The following is a 20562-nucleotide window of genomic DNA, read 5'->3' on the forward strand; positions in this document are numbered from 1 at the left end:
TAAGAGCAGGAAGGAGTATCTTATTAGCTACGCCACAGGTTCTTTTAAATAATGTTGATCCAGCAACTTGTCTCTTGCTGATCATATATAGAACAAGGATGAGAAGGCAGTGAGTGAGGCTGTTTTACTTGCATATTTGTAGCAAGCTAATTGGAATAGGAGATAGCAGTGGTTATCGTAGCTCTGTAATTATCTTATGGGTAATTGTTCTCCATTGGGCAGAAGGAAATAAAATCAGATTGTAGATACATCTTCATGTTTAGTGAAACATCAGAATTTCTGTGGCTGAGTCTCAGAGGAAGGTACTAAATTGTGACTACTGGAAAAAACTTGAGGAAATAATAAATAATACCAGCAGTCTTCAGAGCTGATTGCAGTAGATCTGTGTTTTCTCCCACAGGATGACATCTTGTTTTTTACTGGGGAGAAAAAGGTGAAGTAAAACAAACCAGAAACCCTGCCAAGTCTTTAGCCAAAAAGTATGGAAAGATTCTTGGGTTTTACTCACAATATTTTTGGTTTTCAGGTTTTGATTGAAAATCATTGAGGAAAAGAGACATGTTCCATTATAATATTGATTCTAGGGACAATATGTAATAGTGTCTCCCTAAAGCCATTTCTAGATCTGCCATCTTTTCTCCAGAATTCTTTTTCTTTCTCCAAATCATTAGATTTGAGCAATGCGTTGACACTTCAGAATTTGCCCTAAAGCTAGAAAACAGCAGAGTATTAAACTTCATTTGGCCTTGTACTTTTCTTTCCTCTTATTGCTCATCGATAACAACAGATTAAGAACTTGACAAAGAGAAGCTCTTTGTCCACCTACAGTTTGGCCATATATCTTCACTTCTTGTCACGTTGGCAGCGCATACTCCTGTTGTAGCACTTTGCAGTGTGCTTTCTTCCTTGTAAAGGGGAGAATGCTTTGGGAATGGTGACACTTTGGAACTATACTGTTCAGAGGAGCTGGGAGTGTATTTTGTACTCAAACTGCCAGGATGCTGGACATCAGTCCAGCCTGAAGTAAAGGAACCCACAAAAGCTCCATGATTTCACAGATCTCTCCTACTACAATGTCATTCTACCATTGATGGACAGACGTGCAAATAGCCCAGTCCTTTTCATTCTTCTTCTCTCCATGCCATATGTGAGGATGCCTGTATCTTAAATGCATACCAATCTTGTCATGAGATACTGGATTGTCTACAGACTTCCCGTCATGCTTTCTTTTACCCATCATAGCCACATAGGCATATTGTTTCTATAGAAAGAGCCTGTCTTTGCACATCTGACTGCTGCCAGAATGCTTTTTGCTTCCTCCTTTTTTGTCTTGTCTTCCCCTGTTGTTGATGTTGGGACAAATGCGTATCTCACTCTCAGCAGCTAATTGAGTGTGATTTTTGGGGCAAGGAAGTGCATTGATGCAGTTATGCTTGCTGGTTCTGAACGAGTATTTTATTCTCCTCCTTTGTCTTTCTCCTCCTGCCCCACCTCTCCCTCTTCTCTGCCTTTCCTGGCTGATTTGTAAAAGTCAAAGAATGAAATAAGACATTTGTTCTCTTCAGGCTTGTGTTTGAAATACAGCACAATAATGGTCAGAAAAGGTTTGCTGTGCAAATCTGTTTTTCCACTATGCCTTTTTTCAAAATGCATGAACTGAACAACAAAATTATTTCTGAAATGTTAGACGTTATCCCATGGTGATTCTTTGCAATATTCTGCAACAGGGAATGTGAAGATTCATCCTTCCTTAATTAATACAACGTACAATGCCCATAGGCATATGGCACTCATCAGCATAACTTATACATTCTGCCTGTGCCAAGTTTCATACTGGCATCCCCTCTTTGGACAATTTAAGTTTTATTTTTATTCATCTAATGCTGCATTCATTTATTAAATGATGCGCTCACACTGAAGCATTTCAGAAGCACTGTGTTCTGCCTTGGACTCTGTTAATAGCAGAATCACTGAGCCTTAGCATTTCAGGCATGTTTTATTTGCAGTTAGAAAATGTTCATACAAATGAGGGGAATTAAACACACAGTAAATTGAGAATCCTTATTCTGGTGTTAAACCTTGCTTGAGCAGATCGCATTTAGGATACATTTGATTGGAGACAAACTGAGAGCAAGGAGTCTTCTAAGCATTCACTTCCATGGAGGGAAACAATAACTTCAGCAAAATCCTGTCTGTAGGACTGGCTGATGGTTTTGTTGATCATGTGTTTTGCTTTTCTAAATTGAATGTAAACATGGTTGATTCATGTTTCCTGAAAAACCAAAGCCATAATCTATAGTGATTCCCAACCTGCATGACTTTCAAAGGAAGACAGCCAAGCACTGAGCAAACATTAATTAACTGGACTTCATAATGTAGTAGGCACTAACCTCATTTTAAACCAAATGCAGAGGGAGAGCTGAAAGTCACTCAATATCAATGATCAGTCTGAGAACAGAAACAAAAACTCTGATTGAGTTTCACAAACTTGTCCAAAGCACAGCTGGCTAGGAAATGGGATTTCCCTGATTTATAGATGTGTGTGTGTGTGTATGTTTTTCTTTCCCCCAGAAGCTGCAAACTACAACATCCCCCCCAAATTTAGACTTTGATTGCTGAAATGGCTTTTTTTCTGTATTTTGTGATATTTTTCAAGGTGTTTTCTGTATTTTCATTTTCCCCTTCCTATGCTATTCTATTCCAAAACAAAAAGGACGGGCAGAATGAAGACAAAGCTGAAAATATGTCCTTTTTTAATGTTTCAAAAATCAAATTTTATTCTTGTCTCCTCAAAAGACTTGAAATCTGAAATACTGGGGGCGTCCCATCATTTTGCATGCAAAACTGAATCAAATCACCACATCCTTTTGTTGGAAAGTGTTTCAAACTTGTATACTGTTAATTTTACAGACGTCTAATCCCAGGTGAATCCCCTCTCTACTTTCTACAGACACTTTTCTCAGAGCTTTGCTGTCTGTATTAGATGCACCTAGAGCAGGATAGTATACTGTGTGCTGGAGCTTTGAGATCTTCACAAAGACAACATCTTAAATCAGTGAGCTGCTGCTGCTTTACTTCCACCATATCTGCTTTTACATATCCTGGTTCAGGTGTATGCTGATGGGTCCAAGCAGAGAAGCAGCAAGCTTCATGGAAGCAGCTTATTTAGTTTGTAAGTTAGCAGCAGGACTGTGACTACACCTGGGAGCACACCCGCTACGAGTGCTGCCTTGACATAGCTGACAGATCAGCTCCCCGTGTGAGCCTCAGACCCCAGGAGAAGTTATTTCTGGCACCGCTGGGAAATTAAGATGCCACCTCCGGCATATGTTCTGCCGGTGCTGCTGGAGCTTTCAAACATTGACAAGGCTTCTGGTAAGGTTCTTCACCCTCCTGCCCACACACTTTTTCATGATTTTATCACAAACTTCAGTTATGTTTATTGGGATTCATAGTGTAGGCAAGGTAAGAAATGCCAGGGGATTTGAAAGAGCTAAGACCTATTAGCTAGATGAGAATTAGAGAGGAATATTTGCACTTCCTTAGGTTTTGGTATTAGCATACAGAATAAAGAAGAATGTAATCCAGCAGTGGCTTTGTTCGGTTGATTAATATCCTTTAAAGGCATTCTCAGGTTCAGTGACATGTCTTTTGAGTTTCTGTTAATTTCTGTGACATAAAGAGTCACCTTCTTTATGCTATGAGAGGAGGGGGAAAATAGTTTGTGTGTAACAAAGCCTTCTGTCTTGTGTGGTTTCTCCACTGATCTGCAAGGGGTCTGAGTTTAAATATCAGCCTGTTCCTCAGTGAACAGATTGACACAGTCCTCTTTCCTATTGCTGCACTGTTATGTCTGTAGAACTTGTAGCAACTTCTTAGTTTTAGGACCTCTAATAGATTTTGTGTTGGTAAAAAACTGGTTTAGATGTCCAGCAGGTAGTGGGGGTGGAATGCAGGTTGTCAGGTGCGTGTATGCATGTATGGACACACAAGCAAAACTGTGAATACTCAAGTTTGTTTCCTTTGATATAGCAGACAGAACGCCTTCTCAAGATGAGCTAAGTCTCACAACAACTAGTTTTACCAATGTCCAGAACTGTAGCATTACAGAAATTAGCAATGGAAAAGACGTAGGAAGCTCCAAGGACCCGGATCAGACATTTTCTTATGGTATCTTCCTGCCAAGCTCTTTTTCTAAGTTTTGTTTCAAATATGCTACGCAAGGAGATACTTTATCCACAACTCTTCAGAGCCTTTTCACATTCTACCCCATTCAGCAGTGTCTCCCCTGTTCAGCCGCAGAGATTAATGCTGTATTTTTGTGTTTAATGAATGCATTCTTTCTTCAACTGTATGTATGGTTTCCCCAACTGTATTTGTTTATTTCATGTTGTTAGCCTGAGTGTATGTAGCTTTTGTGTGCATTGGCTGTTACTTGTGCACAGTCAGTACTTGTTGGATCTAGTTCTAGGCTTGACTCCAGTAAGTAGCAGGGAAACAGACAGAATCTCCTTGATCATCTGAAGACAACCCCAGTTATTGATGCTGAGGAAAATCTGATGTCACTTATCGATACCTTGACAACATGGTGGAGAAGGTAATCAATTGAGCCATGTTGAAACAGCATTTATAATTCACCAATGGCACTATATGTTAGAAGATTTGCATCAGCTGAACAGGAATGGTCTGCATCAGTTTCTGCTCCCTCCTGTCCTTTTTATTGCTTGGGTGAGGTGGTCACAAGTGCTGCTTGCCTGGCACCTCCCAGTAGTTTACTCCCTTCTGGAGCAGGATACAATTAAAACTGAAGCAGGCTAATTGGCAGCATCCACTTATTTGACTGCATTTGCCTAAAGCAAAAGGATGTGTTTTTCCCACTTTACATATTATTACAGAATAAATGCACTTTGTTCCTTCCTATTTCCAGTCCTGATGCACAATATCCTGCTAAGCAGTCTCCATCTGTTTCCTCCTTCTCTGGATATGAGCGGTCACAGGTGCATTTCATGTGAAATCCCAGACTCCAAGAGTGTCACCAAGTTGTCGTCTTGGGGAAGTTTCAATTCATTTTAAAAGTTTTGTTGTTGTTTTCAAAGCCAGAGTTGCTGAATGCTGTCTTGGCTGGTTCAGAACAATGCATGCTCCTGTGCCACATGCTCAGTGTAGCAGTTTCCAGACCAAGTTTGAAAACCTGAACCCCGTGATCTGTTTTTTGACCTTATTATAAACCCTTGACTCTTAATGTTCCTGAGTTCTAGTGGTAACTCCTTTCCACCCCCTATATGAATGGGTCCAGGAGATGGAGGAGGAGAGTATCTCTTATTCTCTGCTTATGGTTTAGGAAACTGGGATCTATGGCAGGCAGTCTGAATTCCTCAGCATTTTTGGTCTAAGATATGAGAGTAGTTAAATCTCAGTGCTGTTCTTCATCATTAAAGCCTGATGTCTGGAAAATGGGTAGAAAAATGTGGCTTGTTCCGAGGAGAGGCAATGGAGTTGGTAGTATCAGTGAGCTGTGATGTTCAGTAGGGCATGGAGCCCAGGGTGAGAGTCTGTGTATTTCTTTTTCCTTTTCTTTGCATATTTAATTTTGAACTATGCAGTGTCTTATAGGAATATCTACTTACAATGCAAAGTACTGTGCTTTCCTTGCTCTTCTTGCTTGCTCTTCCTCCAGGTCAGACATGAAATATTATCAGAACAGCATAATAAATATGCATCCATGCACAATGCTTTCCCCTAAAGATAAAGATATTGTGAGGCTCTTTTCTGTCCTTCACCTTTCAAGATCACAGAGTGTTCTCCTGAAATGAAGGGAGTAAAGATCTTGTGAAAATGAAGAATTACTGTGAAAGCAAGAAAAGAAAAGCAGCAGAAGATAGGGACTGTGTAACCACTGCATCCTTCCTAATGGCATTCAGAGGTAGTTTGAATTCTTAATTGGCCAATGATCCCGTGTCAGCTGCAACATTAGCTGCAGGCTCCCCATTACAAAAACTGCCTTTGCAGCAGTCAGGGAACATGTCAGCAGGAAAAAATGACCTTTCCTGTCACTTCTGGCTGCATCCTCTTTTCTCAGCGCTTTTTCATCCGAGTAGTGATAAATGAATAGAGATGGTGAAGGGTGTTGATTTAGCATTGTTTGTCACAGTGCAACTGCCACCTATTTATTTATTTATTCAGCACAGGGCCATCCAGGGCAGCAGCATACATGTTATATTTGTGGAACTTGGTTTGGTTTGTGCCATTGAAGCTTGTGCACATCCCAAACAGAGCTGAGCTGTTCCTAGAGCCTGAGGTATGACCACGTAGCAGGAAAAATGTTTTCAAGCTATGGCTAGGGAATCTGAGGATTGTTAAATACTCTTTCCTTTGTAACCCTCTAAAATAGAGGTGTTCATAAGTCAGAGAGCAATGAAACTCCTTCCCAAGAAGTCTGCTTTGTGAGCTCCACTTGATTGTACAGAACACGCAAGGAAACTGTAAGTCACAGAATGCTGACATCCTTGTCATCATGTTTACGTTGCTAAGTTGTTTTGCAAAGTGCATTCTCCAAATGTCCTTGAAAGACAGAAGGCATGAGAAAATATACAACTGTAAAGGTGTCTGGTTTCCTTCTTGTATTGCTACACCTGAGTGGTTGTTGCAGTGTGATCTCAAGACCAGCAGAGTTACCGCACGGGATGAGGAATAGCTTTACAGTTGCTCTAAGACCTATGTTCACATCTTGCTTTTTCCATTACCTGACTTCTTTTGCATTCTTCACATAAAGCTTTTCCAGACAGAAAGGACTTGAGGATGTTTACTGAAAACACTTGTGTTCTGAAGGTAGATGCACTGCAAAGCACAGCCATCCTCATTGCAGGTGGTAGCAGACATAACTAAATGGCATTGATAGTGGATTCGCTTTGCAGTCAGAAGCTTTGAATGGAAGGGAGATACTTGGTTTGGGATAAGAAAGGACAACTGAAGCATTACTTTACAGGCTTGTTATCTACCCACAGATAACAGGAGATTGTTTTGCTTTTGGATAGCAAGAGATTGGTTTGTGAGCTTTTCCACTCGAAGTACAGTGTTCAGTGAGCAGAGAAATACTGGGAGGTGCTTTATGCTGGTCTCTTTGTTGTGGCTCTGAAAAGAACCATTGGGCTTGTCAAAACTAATTAAGGAAAAAGAAGTAGATGGCATTGGGAAGGAAATTCAAGCTAGACTGACATACTTCAAGAGATTCCTATCCTCCCTTGGTGCTTTCATAATAGGAATTTTAAGTGCAGGGAATCCACAGAGTGTGGGTTTACAAACATGCAATGGTAATAAGAATTTTGGCTTATATTCAGAAATCTTTAGGTTCCCCTACTTCCAGTCACTTCTAAAATGGATAACAATCTGGTGGCCTCATATTGATGCTTTTTTTCTGGGCCAGGAGTGGGAGGAACCCAGGAGGTGCCAAGGGGGAATGGTGACAGCTTGGCATTGCTGACATGGCCAGTGGTTCTCTGTAAAAGGCTGGCATCTGGCTTCCAGAAAAAAAACACTGTAGTGTGTAGCCTCTAGGGTGATGGCTAAATTTACTAGAAAGCCTTCTAGGAAGGACTATTGGGTTGATTCTTGATGTGCTCTCAGCCTGTATCAAAAAGTGCTGAAATTACTGGCCCCTTTGATGAAGTTGTGATGCACAGATACACTGGTGAGCATATACCTCCATCCCATTTGGCATGCCATAAATGAGAGTTGTGATTGATGAACAACTGAGATTATAGCATTTATAGGTACTTAAGGCAAAAAGGCAGAAGAATTTTTCTGTGGACCGCAAAGATGTGCTCTTCTGTGCATTGGTAATGTATTTTGCTGTATCCTGTAACATTTTTCATTGACATTTTAAGGAATGTCCTACCTGTCCTACTGCCACTTTTAACTGTGCACCAAATCTTTCAGAAGATTTGACCTCAACAATTATGTGGTCATAGGGACTCTGGCCTTTTCTGACATTCTTACTGATAATGAACAGCATTTTCTTCCTTGTGGCACCACCTTGAAACTGATGGACGTGATTAAGGAACAGGCTATTTCTCACTGGGAGTGCAGTGATGAAAACTCTGCCTGTGCCTGTGTGGTTTTGTTTTTCTGTTGCTGGTTTTTGCTATAGTTCACAGTGTGCTGAGAGTGGGTTAACTGTTAACATGAAGCTCTGGTTAACGAGATAAGCCACTTTGAGTTATCTCCACTCTGGGTCACAGTGCAGTTGCTTTGGCATTTGCAGCACTGGCTGATCTTAGCCAAATTCTGGGACGTATGTATGCTTGTTGTTTTAATTGCTTTGTTTTTTCAGCTCCACAAAAATTCATCAGAGCATCTGTATTTTGTATGCCCATTTTTAATTTTTTTTCTTTCAAAATGTTTTAGCTGTTGATGCTCCCCAACCCCCCACCCCAATACTTCAGCAGCAAAAGACTGTGATGGAAGTGCTTCATAGCATTGGGGAATTGTGAATGTTGGTTGGCTCGGAGGGAATCTATTATTTACAATCTACTGTATCAAATTCAGCTTCCACCAAATTAGAAACTGATTTTTGTCATTGTCCCTTTTTAATCTAACCTCTTGGTTAACTCAGGAGAAGCAGCTCTATAAATCACGTGGACATCTATGGATTTCTTTTCCCCTGCCAGCCATTGCTAGGACTAAATGTTCATCTCCTAGTGATTCTTATCAGCCAGAACACTAAGAATAACATTTCTGTTCTGGGCTTGACTTTCCCTTTGCCAAGAGTAAAACTGTCTTTTTAGTGTGTCTTGTGAAACGTTTTTAGGGAGTAAAAGAAAAATGCACTTGAAGTTTTGACTTGAGGTGCTCAGCCCCTAAGGTTTAGAGAAACTCATGCCTTATTTCATGATTATCAGGGGCTATGACTTGGAGTGAGTAATGAATACTGTCTTGCAATTTGTTGGCTGAACTTCACCATGCATGTGCACCTGATTTGAAGATGGGTAAACTGAGACAAACAGTTGCAAGATTGCCCAGCAAACAAGGGACAGATCTCATCACACTACCCAACTCAGTAAAACCCCTTTTTAATTTGCTGTCTATAAGTGTTTGTCTGCTGTGTCTTCATCTTTCTTGCAGTATGAAAATAGAGCTTTCTCTTTACTGAATCTCGTGCTATCTAGCTTTGCCACCACAGTAACGGCTGCTGTAGTCTTGATCTTGTAGGCAAGGGACAGGTGGGCTTATTCATTCTGGGAAGGTAGGTTAAGATTAGCAGTTGGCTTCTGAGAGTGGGTTACATAGAAACAGAGGAGACTACAAAGAGGGCAGAAGGCAGGGATCTACGTGCCTGGTATCACAAAGTTGAATTGGTTCTGCTATCCCTTTCTCTCTGGTCCATCTGATTACAGCCTTTTAGCTCACCTCTTTACTTCTTTTTTTCTGTTTTTCTCCCAGGTCTGTGATGGGTTTGGATAAAGAACCAGACCTTGTACATATGGAAGCCCGGACAGCTGATGGACGTGAGTGCCTGCAGTTGATGTTGAAAAATTGTACTTTGAGTCAAGAAAGGAGTGGGAATTGAAATTCACTTTGCTCATTTTGTCTTTCCATTTACATTTTAATTGATAGGAAAAATGTGTATCATGGGGTTTGATGTGAGGCTTATTCTTATCCTTCAAACCTGGGGGGAATTCAGAGGCTGCAGGGTGTGTGTCTGTGGAGAACCCGGGTGGAAGCACAATCTGTTGGGCTGAGGAGCAGTCTGTGCTGTTCACTATTTAGCTGTTTTCAGTATCACATATTTTATGTGATACACATATGAATTCATAAACAGCTGTGCTGCCAGTGCTATGCAGTACAGCCACTGTGTGTTTCCAGAAGTGTTCACAACAGCTTGGTTTTATCAAGGAATCTGAAAAATTGCTTACAGTCAGACTAGAATCTACCTAGGATCTCCCTATGTCCCAGGTACCCTTTGACTCATTTTGAAAGAACCTGTTAGTTTTGCGTAGGATGTGTGAACAGGTCCTTCGTATTGGAAACCTGACCAGAACAAATGCCTGTATTTGAAATAATGAACGTGAAAACAAAACAAATCATAAACCCTTGCTGAAATGAATATAGCTGTAGATTCCTGATGAACAAACCTCCAGCAAATAAAATGTGTATTGAAGTTGAATTTTTCCACCACTGTTTACAGCGTTTTAGGCATTTCATGCAGGAATTTTAGCATGGTAATGCATCTCCTGTAGCAGAGCCAGTGATATTCCAGCTCAGTGCTCTCCAGCTATGGGATGCGTCCCTTTTATGCTACAGGGACAGTGTAGAAAAGAAGCATAGGACTGAGGTTGTCTGTTTCTAAGAGGAAAAGGGTTTCATTTTTGTTGGTTACAAATTTTCTGTCTTAGTTGAACACTGCATAGGCTAGATGCTGTGAGAACAAGCTCCTGTCTGTCAGGGTGACTTCTCTGAGGCTGTGGATCTTCCAAAATCATTCATGGACCTCCCACTGCTATTTAGTGATGGCAGCTGAATAAATAACCAGGCAATAAAGCTTAGGGGTGACAGCTGTTTGTTGAGTATGGGGAAAGAGCAAAACAAGCTTGCAGGTGGGTGGGCAAGGTAGGGAGGCTTCTTCAGTGCTTTTGCTGCTGCATATGTTGTTGTAGAGATGCTAGGAGAAGTGGCATAAAGCGAGTGAAAAAGTAAGCAAGTAAGTAAACAAAATGCTGATGAAGTCTGTTTTCAAACTAAGTTTAAACTAGCTCAGCCAGCTATTTGAATACTGGATGCGTCAAGGCTGAACGTGCTTCATTTGAAAGATGCTTCCCCAGTTCCCAGACAGCTCTCTTCCTTCGGGCCTTGTTTGCTTGGGGCGTGCTGTTTGTTCTTGTTTTAATGTATAAATTCAGCATTTTGAAATTGGCAGTTGATGGCATGGAGGGTTTCCCTGAGAGTCAGACGTGAACAGTAGTGTCAGCAATATAGGCCCATAGCAAGGCATTGTCCCTTTAGGAGGGCACCAGTGGGCTGTGCTTGCCCTGCTGGTGTGTCCTGCTGTGGGACAGCAGCAAAAAAGCTTCTCTCCCAGCCAGGCGTAGCACAAAAGAACTATGTTGCTCTAATTAGAGTTTTTAAGGCTTAAAACAATATTAGCTTGTGTTAGAAAACACTGACTGCCTCAGAGCTATGGTCTCACCTGGTGTGATATGGTGCAGCTCTGCGTGCTTAGGAACTGCAGGCTGAGCTTTTCTCCTAGCTGGCTCTGTAACAAAAGTGGTACTTCACACTCTCAGTGAAGTGGCTGAGGCACTTACACCTGCTGGAAAATGGGTCTCTGCAATTATCTCCTCTTGATCAAAAAGTTTGTGAATAAAGTTTTCCTCTGTGGTTGGCAGAAGGAAGATGAGGCTTCTTTTAATTCCTCTCAAGTTGGTCTGTGGTTCAGTCACTTATTTGATGCATTAAGAGATGCAGATTTGATTATTCCCATTGCTCAGCTCAAAATGGTTACTAGAATTCCCATTCCTATCCCTGACAATTGTAATAATGAGTAGGAGCCTTGGATACTGTACCTTTGGTCTGGGTGTAATAGCAGGAAGGTCAGGGCTGAAAGCAAGGGAACTATCACAGATACAGGGACACAGTCACCCACTGGTGCTCCTGAGGAAAGTTCAGTTAAACTTCCTGATGTGCGCTGTGATAATTTCTCTGCTCACAGGTAAGATGCAAAAAACAATATTTCAATTAAAGGGAAAAGAGTTAATTTGGGAAAAAACAAATAAACAACAACAAAAACCCTTGAAAAATTAAAGAAGGCAGTGGTAACTAATTCCTAGGGAATAATTTCCATTATTGTCTACATTTCCACATCCTCTTTTCCAGTCATTTTTTCACCCTTTCTTTGGTAAGCTTCCCTGTCAGATTGATTTTATTCTGAGCCAGTCTGCCAGAACAACTTGTTTCCTTCAGCTACCCTTCTTCCCATTAGCCATGCTGTCTAGCCATGCCTGCTCCAGTTTCCTTGTTAATGCTGCCTGGAGGAGCAGTCCCTGCTATGAGCCTGCGCTGCCCCGTGTCACCACAAGTCACAGTAACCTGCCACACAGACCTACCCTTAACAAGCCTTCATCACAGTGGCAGATTTGACTTCCAGTGTCTCCCTTAAGGGATCACATCCTTGGGTTTCACCCACAACAGAGCCTCATGGGCACCTGCTTCCCCCTGGAGTTACCCAGTCATGGCTGGTGGGCAAAGAAGAGACTTTACGGCTGTCTCAACTTGCACATTTCACTGCAAATTTCAAGAATATACTTCAGCTTTATCACTTCCAAAACCAGTATAAATACACTCTGAAGTCTTAAGATGGGGGACTATATTAATTTGCAAGGAGGGAGTGTTTTGAGCTCCTTAACTGGGAAATGGATTTACCTCTGAAAAACTATTCCCTAATCTGGAGTGTGATAAGTTTGCAGGAAGGGTTGTGCAGAGGTGGGGATGTTGGGATTGGAGCTGCAGCAAAACGTCTGTTCATGTTGCCTCATTAGCAGATGGGCTGAGAAAGTGACTGGATATTGGGTTATAAGCAAAAGAAGCTGTTGAGGCCAGTTAGGAAGTCTCAACTCTTTATGCCCTGAAAAGGTGGGGACAAAAAAAAAGTATCTAATTCTGGCATTGTCTGGAACATTATACAAAATGGAAATAACCCTCAAATCAAAGCCAACTTTTTATAAGGCATACGTACGTGGTTAGTGCCTAGCTTTGGCATGTGCCATACTTCTTCCTTGTGGCTCTGCAAAATAGGGATGAAAAATGAGCTTACTTCAGAGAAGAGGGGCATAACAGCTTTGATAGTAGGATGTTCCTTTCTTTTTTGTTGTTCATCTTCTGACATTACTGCATCGGAATTTGGCTCCTCAGTTTCTGTTCACTTGAGAAAACCAGTCTTCCTGGCCTGGAAATTTTTGCCTTTGCATTTTCTGAGTTATTGGTTTGGATTTTTTCTCTAGTTTGATCCTCTGGCCTTGTAAAATGTCCACTTGGATATTCATTATGCTGGATGACTTTTTTTTCTTGCCCAGAAGTTACTATTTGTTATACTCTGACATATTTTTACCTGATTTTTGAGGTGCTTTTAAAGGAATCATTTTTCATTTACTGTGGGACATCAGGAAGAATCTCAAGACTGAGCTTAATTTTGAAGCAAAAGGCAGACAGGTTTTAAGACAATTCTTTGTGCTCTTGTTTTCTTTTGCAGGTTTTGTGTTGTAAAATACATGAAAATAATTAAAGAAGAGACTAAGCAGAAAATGGGTAGGGCACAACTCACCTTCTCCACCACCAGATTCCCATGAATATTAATCAGGTGCCATTTTTTGAGTGTATTTGATTGCTGGTGTAGCACACTCAAAATGACACATTTCTCAGTAGGCAGGAAGCTAGTTGTCATGTCAACACTTGTGGTTTATTTGCATTTATTTGTGACAGGTTTTTATTCCTCCTCCCATTCTGTCACTCAGCAGCAGCAAATTATCCTCTTTTCCAGTGGGATAAGAATATCCAGGCGACTGTGTGGGAGAACACACTGGAGGGAATGAGCTTCTAAAAATACAGCTCCTGACCTTTCCTCCTTGTTCTGCCTAATTTTAGTGCTACCTCAAAGAACAAATCAGGGCTGCTGAGCTCTTTGGGTTGAATGGAGATTTGGGGAACCCTCTTGTTTTCTGAGAAGTTGCTTCAACGCCTTAGATTCTACATGCAGGACATAAACTGCAACTCCAGACTAAGTCTGTACATGTCAGTTGATGAAGAGCTTCAATTTATCCCATCTGAAAATCTGACTTCTCTGCTGCTGCTGGAGTTTTGTGTTGGAAAAAAGCACAACACCTCTGATACTCCAGTTATTTGACACTGTCTCTAGGTCAGAAATATTCTAGTGTTTGCCATATGCATTAATTATCCCTAGATAGTCTGAGCTGGAACTGGCAACCATTGCTGCTGCTTCAGCATCATCAGTGGGACCACCTTTCATTTCAGCACCAGATGTATGCAACTGCTTTAAATCAGCTGTGTAGCCTTTATTAACCTGGAATTCCCAATGCCTCTAACAGGTCTGCAGCTTTGAACCATGGAGCTTCAGTGCTTGAAGCTAGGCGTGAACCTTAATTAGATTAAAGCTTAATGGCTGTGGTGGTTTTTTTACAGTCAATGCCTTTGACTTGCTTTGTTTTTTGCCTTGCATTCTTCGAATCAGTAGGTGGGACTTGTCAGTGGAAAGCAAAACTGCCAAACATGGACAATTTTGTTTTTGAACCCAAGAAGGTAGTTAGGAGTGTCAGAGAATCTCAGTTGTGCCCCCCACTGCTTTTCAGTTAAACACATTTTGCTGTTTCCAGAGACACAGACAAAGAACAATAACAAGTTTTATGGGATGGAGAATCCTGTAAGCAGCTTTGCTAGGCTACTCCTCTTTTGAAGTTCTCTTTTATCTTTTTGGGCACAGTTCAGCAAGATCCTTACTAATAGGTGCCATCATGGGAACTAAAAGCGCTGCATCAATCTCACCTCAGCCATTATAAGCTCAGTTTTCTTCCTGGATGGTATGTTCTCACCCTTTGTAGAAAAGTCAACAAGTGCTTGAAGCTAAGAAGTCTGTAAAAGTGCTGCAGTGTAAAAGATATGACCCTTTTATCACTGCAGCCATCATTTTAGTTGTATTTTCATTTTCTTCCTAATTTGCACTTCTCAGAAAAACAGTTGAAAGGCAGAGATGACATATTTAGATTACATACATCCAGAGACACAGTGCTGTGCTGTGATTGTTCTGTTTCACAGGTTTTTTTTCTTAGCTTGAGTGAAACAGTGCTTAATCCCCTCTAACCCCTGCCAAACTGTTGGAGGTGATCCTGTCTCTGCTTAACCACTGAGCATCTGGCTATATGACTTCCTTCTTACACAGGCCTCTTTCTTGTAGCACCTTGTCTTCCTTATGTCTTTTTTTTTCCTTCATATTCTACTTCCAGTCTCATTCCTTCTCTCAAGCAGTGCCAAGGACTGTCAGGGCATGCCATTACTGTGAGGGTCTTCCTGTCTTCTCTCCAGACAGAAGCATTCATCAGTTTTCTGCTGCATTAATTATTTGTATCCACCATTTTTAGTTCGAAATCTACTTGCCTCAGGAATGTCTGCATAATGGGGAGGAGAACAGTGGGTGTGGAATTGTAATAAATTCCTGTTTCCAGTGAGCACCTATGGTTTTAAAAGATGTAAGTAGAACTTATGCTAATGTTTAGGGAGCTGGAGATGAGATTGAGACTTCCCATTAGAGACTTCCTTCTGAACTGCTGATGACATTTTCAGACAGCAGGCTCTTATATGGCCATTTCTCATGTGTTCATATTCTCCTATTACAGACACCCACTATTTGACCTGTCGGATCCAGGAATGCTCAGAGACCAAAAGGAGTGGGCCATTTTCACGCTCCATTGACATCAACTCCCTTGTTGTTCAGGATGAATATATCTTCATCCAGGTACGTTGACTTGGTAAAAACATGACATGAATTCTGCCTGCACAAGATATTTGTTCTGTGCAAGAGAGGAGGCATATTTTTAGGACAAGTGCGTGTGATCACAAATCACGAGAGCAGGGAGTGAGTGTGTACCTGCCTGCTGCAGATTGACTGTGCGGTGTGAAGCAAAACAATTGATGTCTCTGTTACTCACTTGTCTCATGTTGAATCTGATATATTTTGAAAGTTCACTCATCAATAATCATGAGGGCCCATGTGTGTCACAGAAACTCTGACTTGCTATTGTTGTGTCTACTTGGAAAATGCAAATAAGCTATTGATGAACTGAAAAGAACAGAGAAGAGCAAAGGATAGGAGTGAGTGATCATTTTAACAAATGGAAAGTTTTATGCTAATTTGACAGACAAGTAATGCTAATGGATTGAACAAAGATTTGCTGTGGGAGGTAAACAGCAGAGAGATTGGAAAAAGATGTTACAGGGCACCTTCAAAGTAGAAGATGGCTGTAAATTTGCCAGCCAGTTGATGATAGTTTTGTAGACGAGGAGAAAGTGACAGAACTTAAATGAGAAACTGCCTGTTTATGAGATTTTCTGAAAAAAAAAACGTGGGCTGAATGGAATGTGGCCATCTTTCCCTATTTCTTACCTATGCAGTTGTGAAAATGAATCATATGATATGAAAGAGTAATTCCCGAAGATGTGCTGAAAGTGAAGACTGTACTCTATGTTGCAGTAATTCTAGGATATAGAAAACTCTGGAGACAGGGATTATACGTGTGCTGATGGTAACCAGCTGTCCCCCTTCCTGAATAGGGTAAATGAAATGAGATGAACCTTTGAGCCAGGTAGTAAAGGAAAGATACATATTTCCTTTTTGACTAAGACTGGCTTAAACTAAGCTCCTGTTCCTCATTCTTGAGGGAGCATTTTTCTTGAATGCATCCAAATTGGAAGTTCTGCTCCACTTATTGTGAAATTGTGAGTTTACTGGGATGGCTGATAAATTCTGTGGTGGGATTAGGTGGAGGATTGCATCCATATGATCTGGGAAGACTTCAGTATGGAAACTGCATGCATATGAATAGCACTGGGGATCTCCTCCTTGTGTGCAGAGGAGCAAGCTGTCCTGGAAAAAACTGATTACTGTTAGAATATACTGGGAATGTAGCTGCTGCAACTTAGCAAGTCACAGTTTCACTAAAGGCAATGTCTTTCCAATTGGACATACTCTCCAAGGAGTATTTTTGAGAGATTGGATTTATCTGGCATTTTATACCCTTGGCTGCGGGTGTTGCATAATATCCAATCCTTTATGGTGAGCACAAGGCCTCACAGGTGTCTCTCATTTCATAGCTCTCACCTGTGTTAAAAGAAGGCTGATCTGTTCAGAAGCCTGGGCTCATAGTAAGGATATATGCCTGGTGTGTGCATGCCTCTGCCTCAAGTTAACAAGGATGGAAACAGTCCTCCAGGCTCACTAATAGCTGCTAATTGCTTCAAGTTAAAAACATAAATAAGCATGTTTGTAAACAATCATGCATGTGTATATATATATAATACTTCAAGTACCTTGAATATCTTTATCACTGTTTTAGTTCAGCATAGTGGATATTCAAAGTGAAAATCATATACCAACACTTCTCAAAATTTTTAAATGCACAAACTGAATATTTCTGCAGGTTTGGGGAAAAGGCTTTCCCTTTCACAGGTTTTCTATCGCTTTTCCTTCCTGTTCTACATCCCACTTGTGGGATTTCCAGCCATCTGTCAGCCTGTACTGGCTGTAGAAACTGGATGCTGATTGAGTCTGTGGAGTACTCTACTAACACTTCAGATTAGCTGCACACAGCTTGCTGTACTAAAGGTGTGTTAAATCCATTATGTTCAGCATGTGGTCAATGGGCTATGCAGTCTTTGCCTGGTACATATGTAGGAGCGATGTGTCCTGGATGTATTAGTCTCACAAACTGTGTGAGATTGCTGCCTATTATGGGATGTGTTAGATTTGCTGTACACAGTATCTCATGTGTGTCATTCTGTCTGGATAATCTTGAACAGGAATATGGGGGCCATCTCTTCTGAATTTCAAATATTAGACAGGTGAATAAATAAATATCAGTTTAAGTATTAAGAACCTGGTGAGGCTTAAGAGCTGCATAAATTGTAGGTGTATGAGTTTCAACCTGTCTGTGCTGGAGCAAATCAGAAGAAACGTCTTAAAATAGAGAGTAGAACATTTCTTGTAATGTTCATCTTGAAAGCATTCCATTTCAGTCTAAACTGGTAGTCTGTGTTCCTCTAAAGTTGAATAGACAGATGAAAACCATCAGAAGCAATTGATTTTCTCCCAGAGACTTACTGCAGAATGCAAAAGATCTCTCTCTGAATGTGCTTTTCTCATCAATGGTAGAAAATGCCTAATTATAGCTTAGAGACCCCAACTTTTCAACAGCTAAAATTAAGGCAGGTGTATCCCAGCTATTTATATCATTTTAGATTATCTGTATGCATTTATTCACTAGAACATATCCCTTCTAATCAAATTGATAAGCAAGCCTGTAGATTCCTGGGTGTCGTGAACCTGTATAACTTTATACCCAAAGCAAGTAAAATATTATGATGCATAATGCACAGGGAAGGAAGAATATGGAAAATGTTATAGAGCCCTTAAAAATAAATGATTACTGTATGTGAAGTGTTGTTGTGTAGCACTTCTACAAGGATCGTCCAGAATCACAGTGCAAAGAAAGAAAATGAGAATGCTTGAAAGAAACTTGCTTTTAAAGAGAAGCTGAAAAAACTCAGGCTTACTTACTGGGCATATAACGTAGGTAAATAACATAGTACATGATGAAAAATGTAAAAAGGAATGAAGAAAGAGCAAAGAGATATCTATGAGGAGAGAGTAGGAAGAATCCTTATGAATAGAGAGGTAAACGATTACTCTTATTGACTGACTTTCTATTGGATTGATCAATAGTTGTTGAAGGATGCCCAGCACAGCTCTAAGATTGGGTAATTCTGTATAAGTTGATCCATTAAGAGAAAATTGTGCCCTCTGTTATGTGTTGAGATTTTTCTGTTCCCAGAATTGCTCTGGTTCCGCCAGAGCCACTATCAGCTCCTTTTTTCATAGGTAGTACTTAAAATTCATAGAGCTTGCAGTGTGAATTGTGTAGTTGTAAGAAAACCTTGGAACATGATATAAAGTGTGAATTTGTTTACAGTACCAAAAAGGAGTCAATGTCGTGAAAGTAAAGGAAATATTAGCTGCAACTTTGCCATTAAGGGCAACATCAGTGATGTTCAATTATATAGCTGTGTGATAGAGGAGCCAGTAATTTCTCCATGATTGTGCCATGCCTTTCCTTATAAGTGTTGTTGTATAGTTGCTGCAGAATTTGTATCACTTCCTAAACTCAGGCACAGAGACAACCTGAGAACTGTCTGTAAGAGTTGACTTCCTGACAATTACCTGAACTGCTATGGTATTCTCACATGCACAGCCTATGTTACAGGACTCAGGGGTCAGGGATTGGCTTTCGTTTTATGTATGTACCTAGTTTATTGATGGCTTATAGAATTTCTACAGTAAAAATAAATGAGTATTGTTGTGGGGAAAAGATTTTTCATCCAAGTCACGTATCAGGGTTTCTAAAGGAAATGCTCAAGTTGCTGAAAAGAAACTAGAATGCAATATGCTTTAATGAAAATGGGGATTATTTTGCAGAAAATTGTATTTTGAATGAGAAGCGTTGTTTGGAGGGAAAACTTATTTTTCTCTAAGTAAGAAAATAATGTCAGTGTCATAGCTTTTTAGAGTAGCTATGAAAAGGAAGAGCAGAAACATTCTGTGTAAGTTTCCTTGCCAACAAATGAAAAATTTCCACCGAAAATGCAAGAAAACATGAGAAATGTCCTCACTTATTGCAGGGAGTGGAAAAGTCTGGGATGAAAAACTTTTAAGTATGGTGTTGCTTATTTGTGATGGTCTGAGAAATGGAGGTATTAGAAATGGCATTGCAATTGCTAGGAATCAACTGTGCTTTAAAGCTCTTTTTTAGAAAGCAATATTTATGTGGGCAGACCTAAAGCTGGCAGAGGGAGCTAATTATTGCCAAGTCACTCACAATTACATAAGGGTAATGTAGTTATCTCAAGTGTGATATGTCAGTGGTTGCATGGAGTCCTGCGCTGGACAGGTCTGACTGTCAATGTTTGAGAACACTTCCCAACTCAGTGCAGAACTCACTGAGGACTGGATTTTCCCACAGATCCCTAGGTGTCAGGTGAGGGACAGTAATAAAGATGAAACTCTCCACGATGTGTAGCGTGAAGGTTGATGGCAGTACTGACGTTACAGTGCTGGTGGCCTGAGGATGCGAGTGAGATGAGGTTTACAGAGATAGGCAATATTTTTTATGAGATCAGAATTGATGGAGGTAGAAAATGCACAGATAAACTATTGGGCATACTCCTGAGATCTTAAGAGACTTGAGGAAGGATTTGGTATGTGAAAAATATCTCCCCCCAACTCCCACCCCTCAGCTATAGATGTCAGTCTCATAGAACATGCTTCTCCTCCCTATTAATCTTTTTGTGTTCCCCCTGTGTAAACTCATCAGTGTGTGGCTTTCATCCCAGAGGTTATGCCAGTTAATTCAGTCCCCATTTCTCCCTTAGGTTTTTGTCTCTGTGAGTGCTTAGAGACCCTCAAGGTAACTTTGGCCTGTTTGATTTGAGCTGGCTGTAGGTCAGTGCGGAGATGTGCAGATGGGCAATCAATATCCATCACAACTGTTTTTTATGTCTTTATTTTCCTCTGGGTTGGTATAGGAAATCTGTACCACCTTTGCTGAAGTCCATTTGAAGCATAGCTCAGACTTTCACTGCTTCTGTCTTGCGAGTTTTAGAAGAATCTTATATCTGGTTTGAATTTGCCAGCTTTCTCTGGAAGTCTAAACAAATAGTTTTGGAGATTGTTGTGGTTTAACCCAGCTATCAGCAAAATGCCACACAGTGTTTTGTTTACCCACCTCCCAGCTG

At 40.7% G+C, this 20562-nt stretch overlaps 1 protein-coding gene across 1 annotated transcript in view; it reads left to right on the plus strand.

Annotated features, from left to right (window-relative positions):
- SORCS3 (sortilin related VPS10 domain containing receptor 3) overlaps positions 1 to 20562 on the plus strand; it is a 264737-nt gene that overhangs the window by 170799 nt on the left and 73376 nt on the right. The window contains exons 6-7 of the mRNA XM_015867276.3: positions 9439 to 9503; positions 15396 to 15514. Coding sequence (XP_015722762.2) covers positions 9439 to 9503; positions 15396 to 15514 — 184 coding nt within the window. The remainder of the gene's footprint in view (positions 1 to 9438; positions 9504 to 15395; positions 15515 to 20562) is intronic.

Source organism: Coturnix japonica, chromosome 8, assembly GCF_054131305.1.
Source record: "Coturnix japonica strain WE chromosome 8, WE-NBRP24, whole genome shotgun sequence".
NCBI classification, from domain to species: Eukaryota; Metazoa; Chordata; class Aves; order Galliformes; family Phasianidae; genus Coturnix; species Coturnix japonica.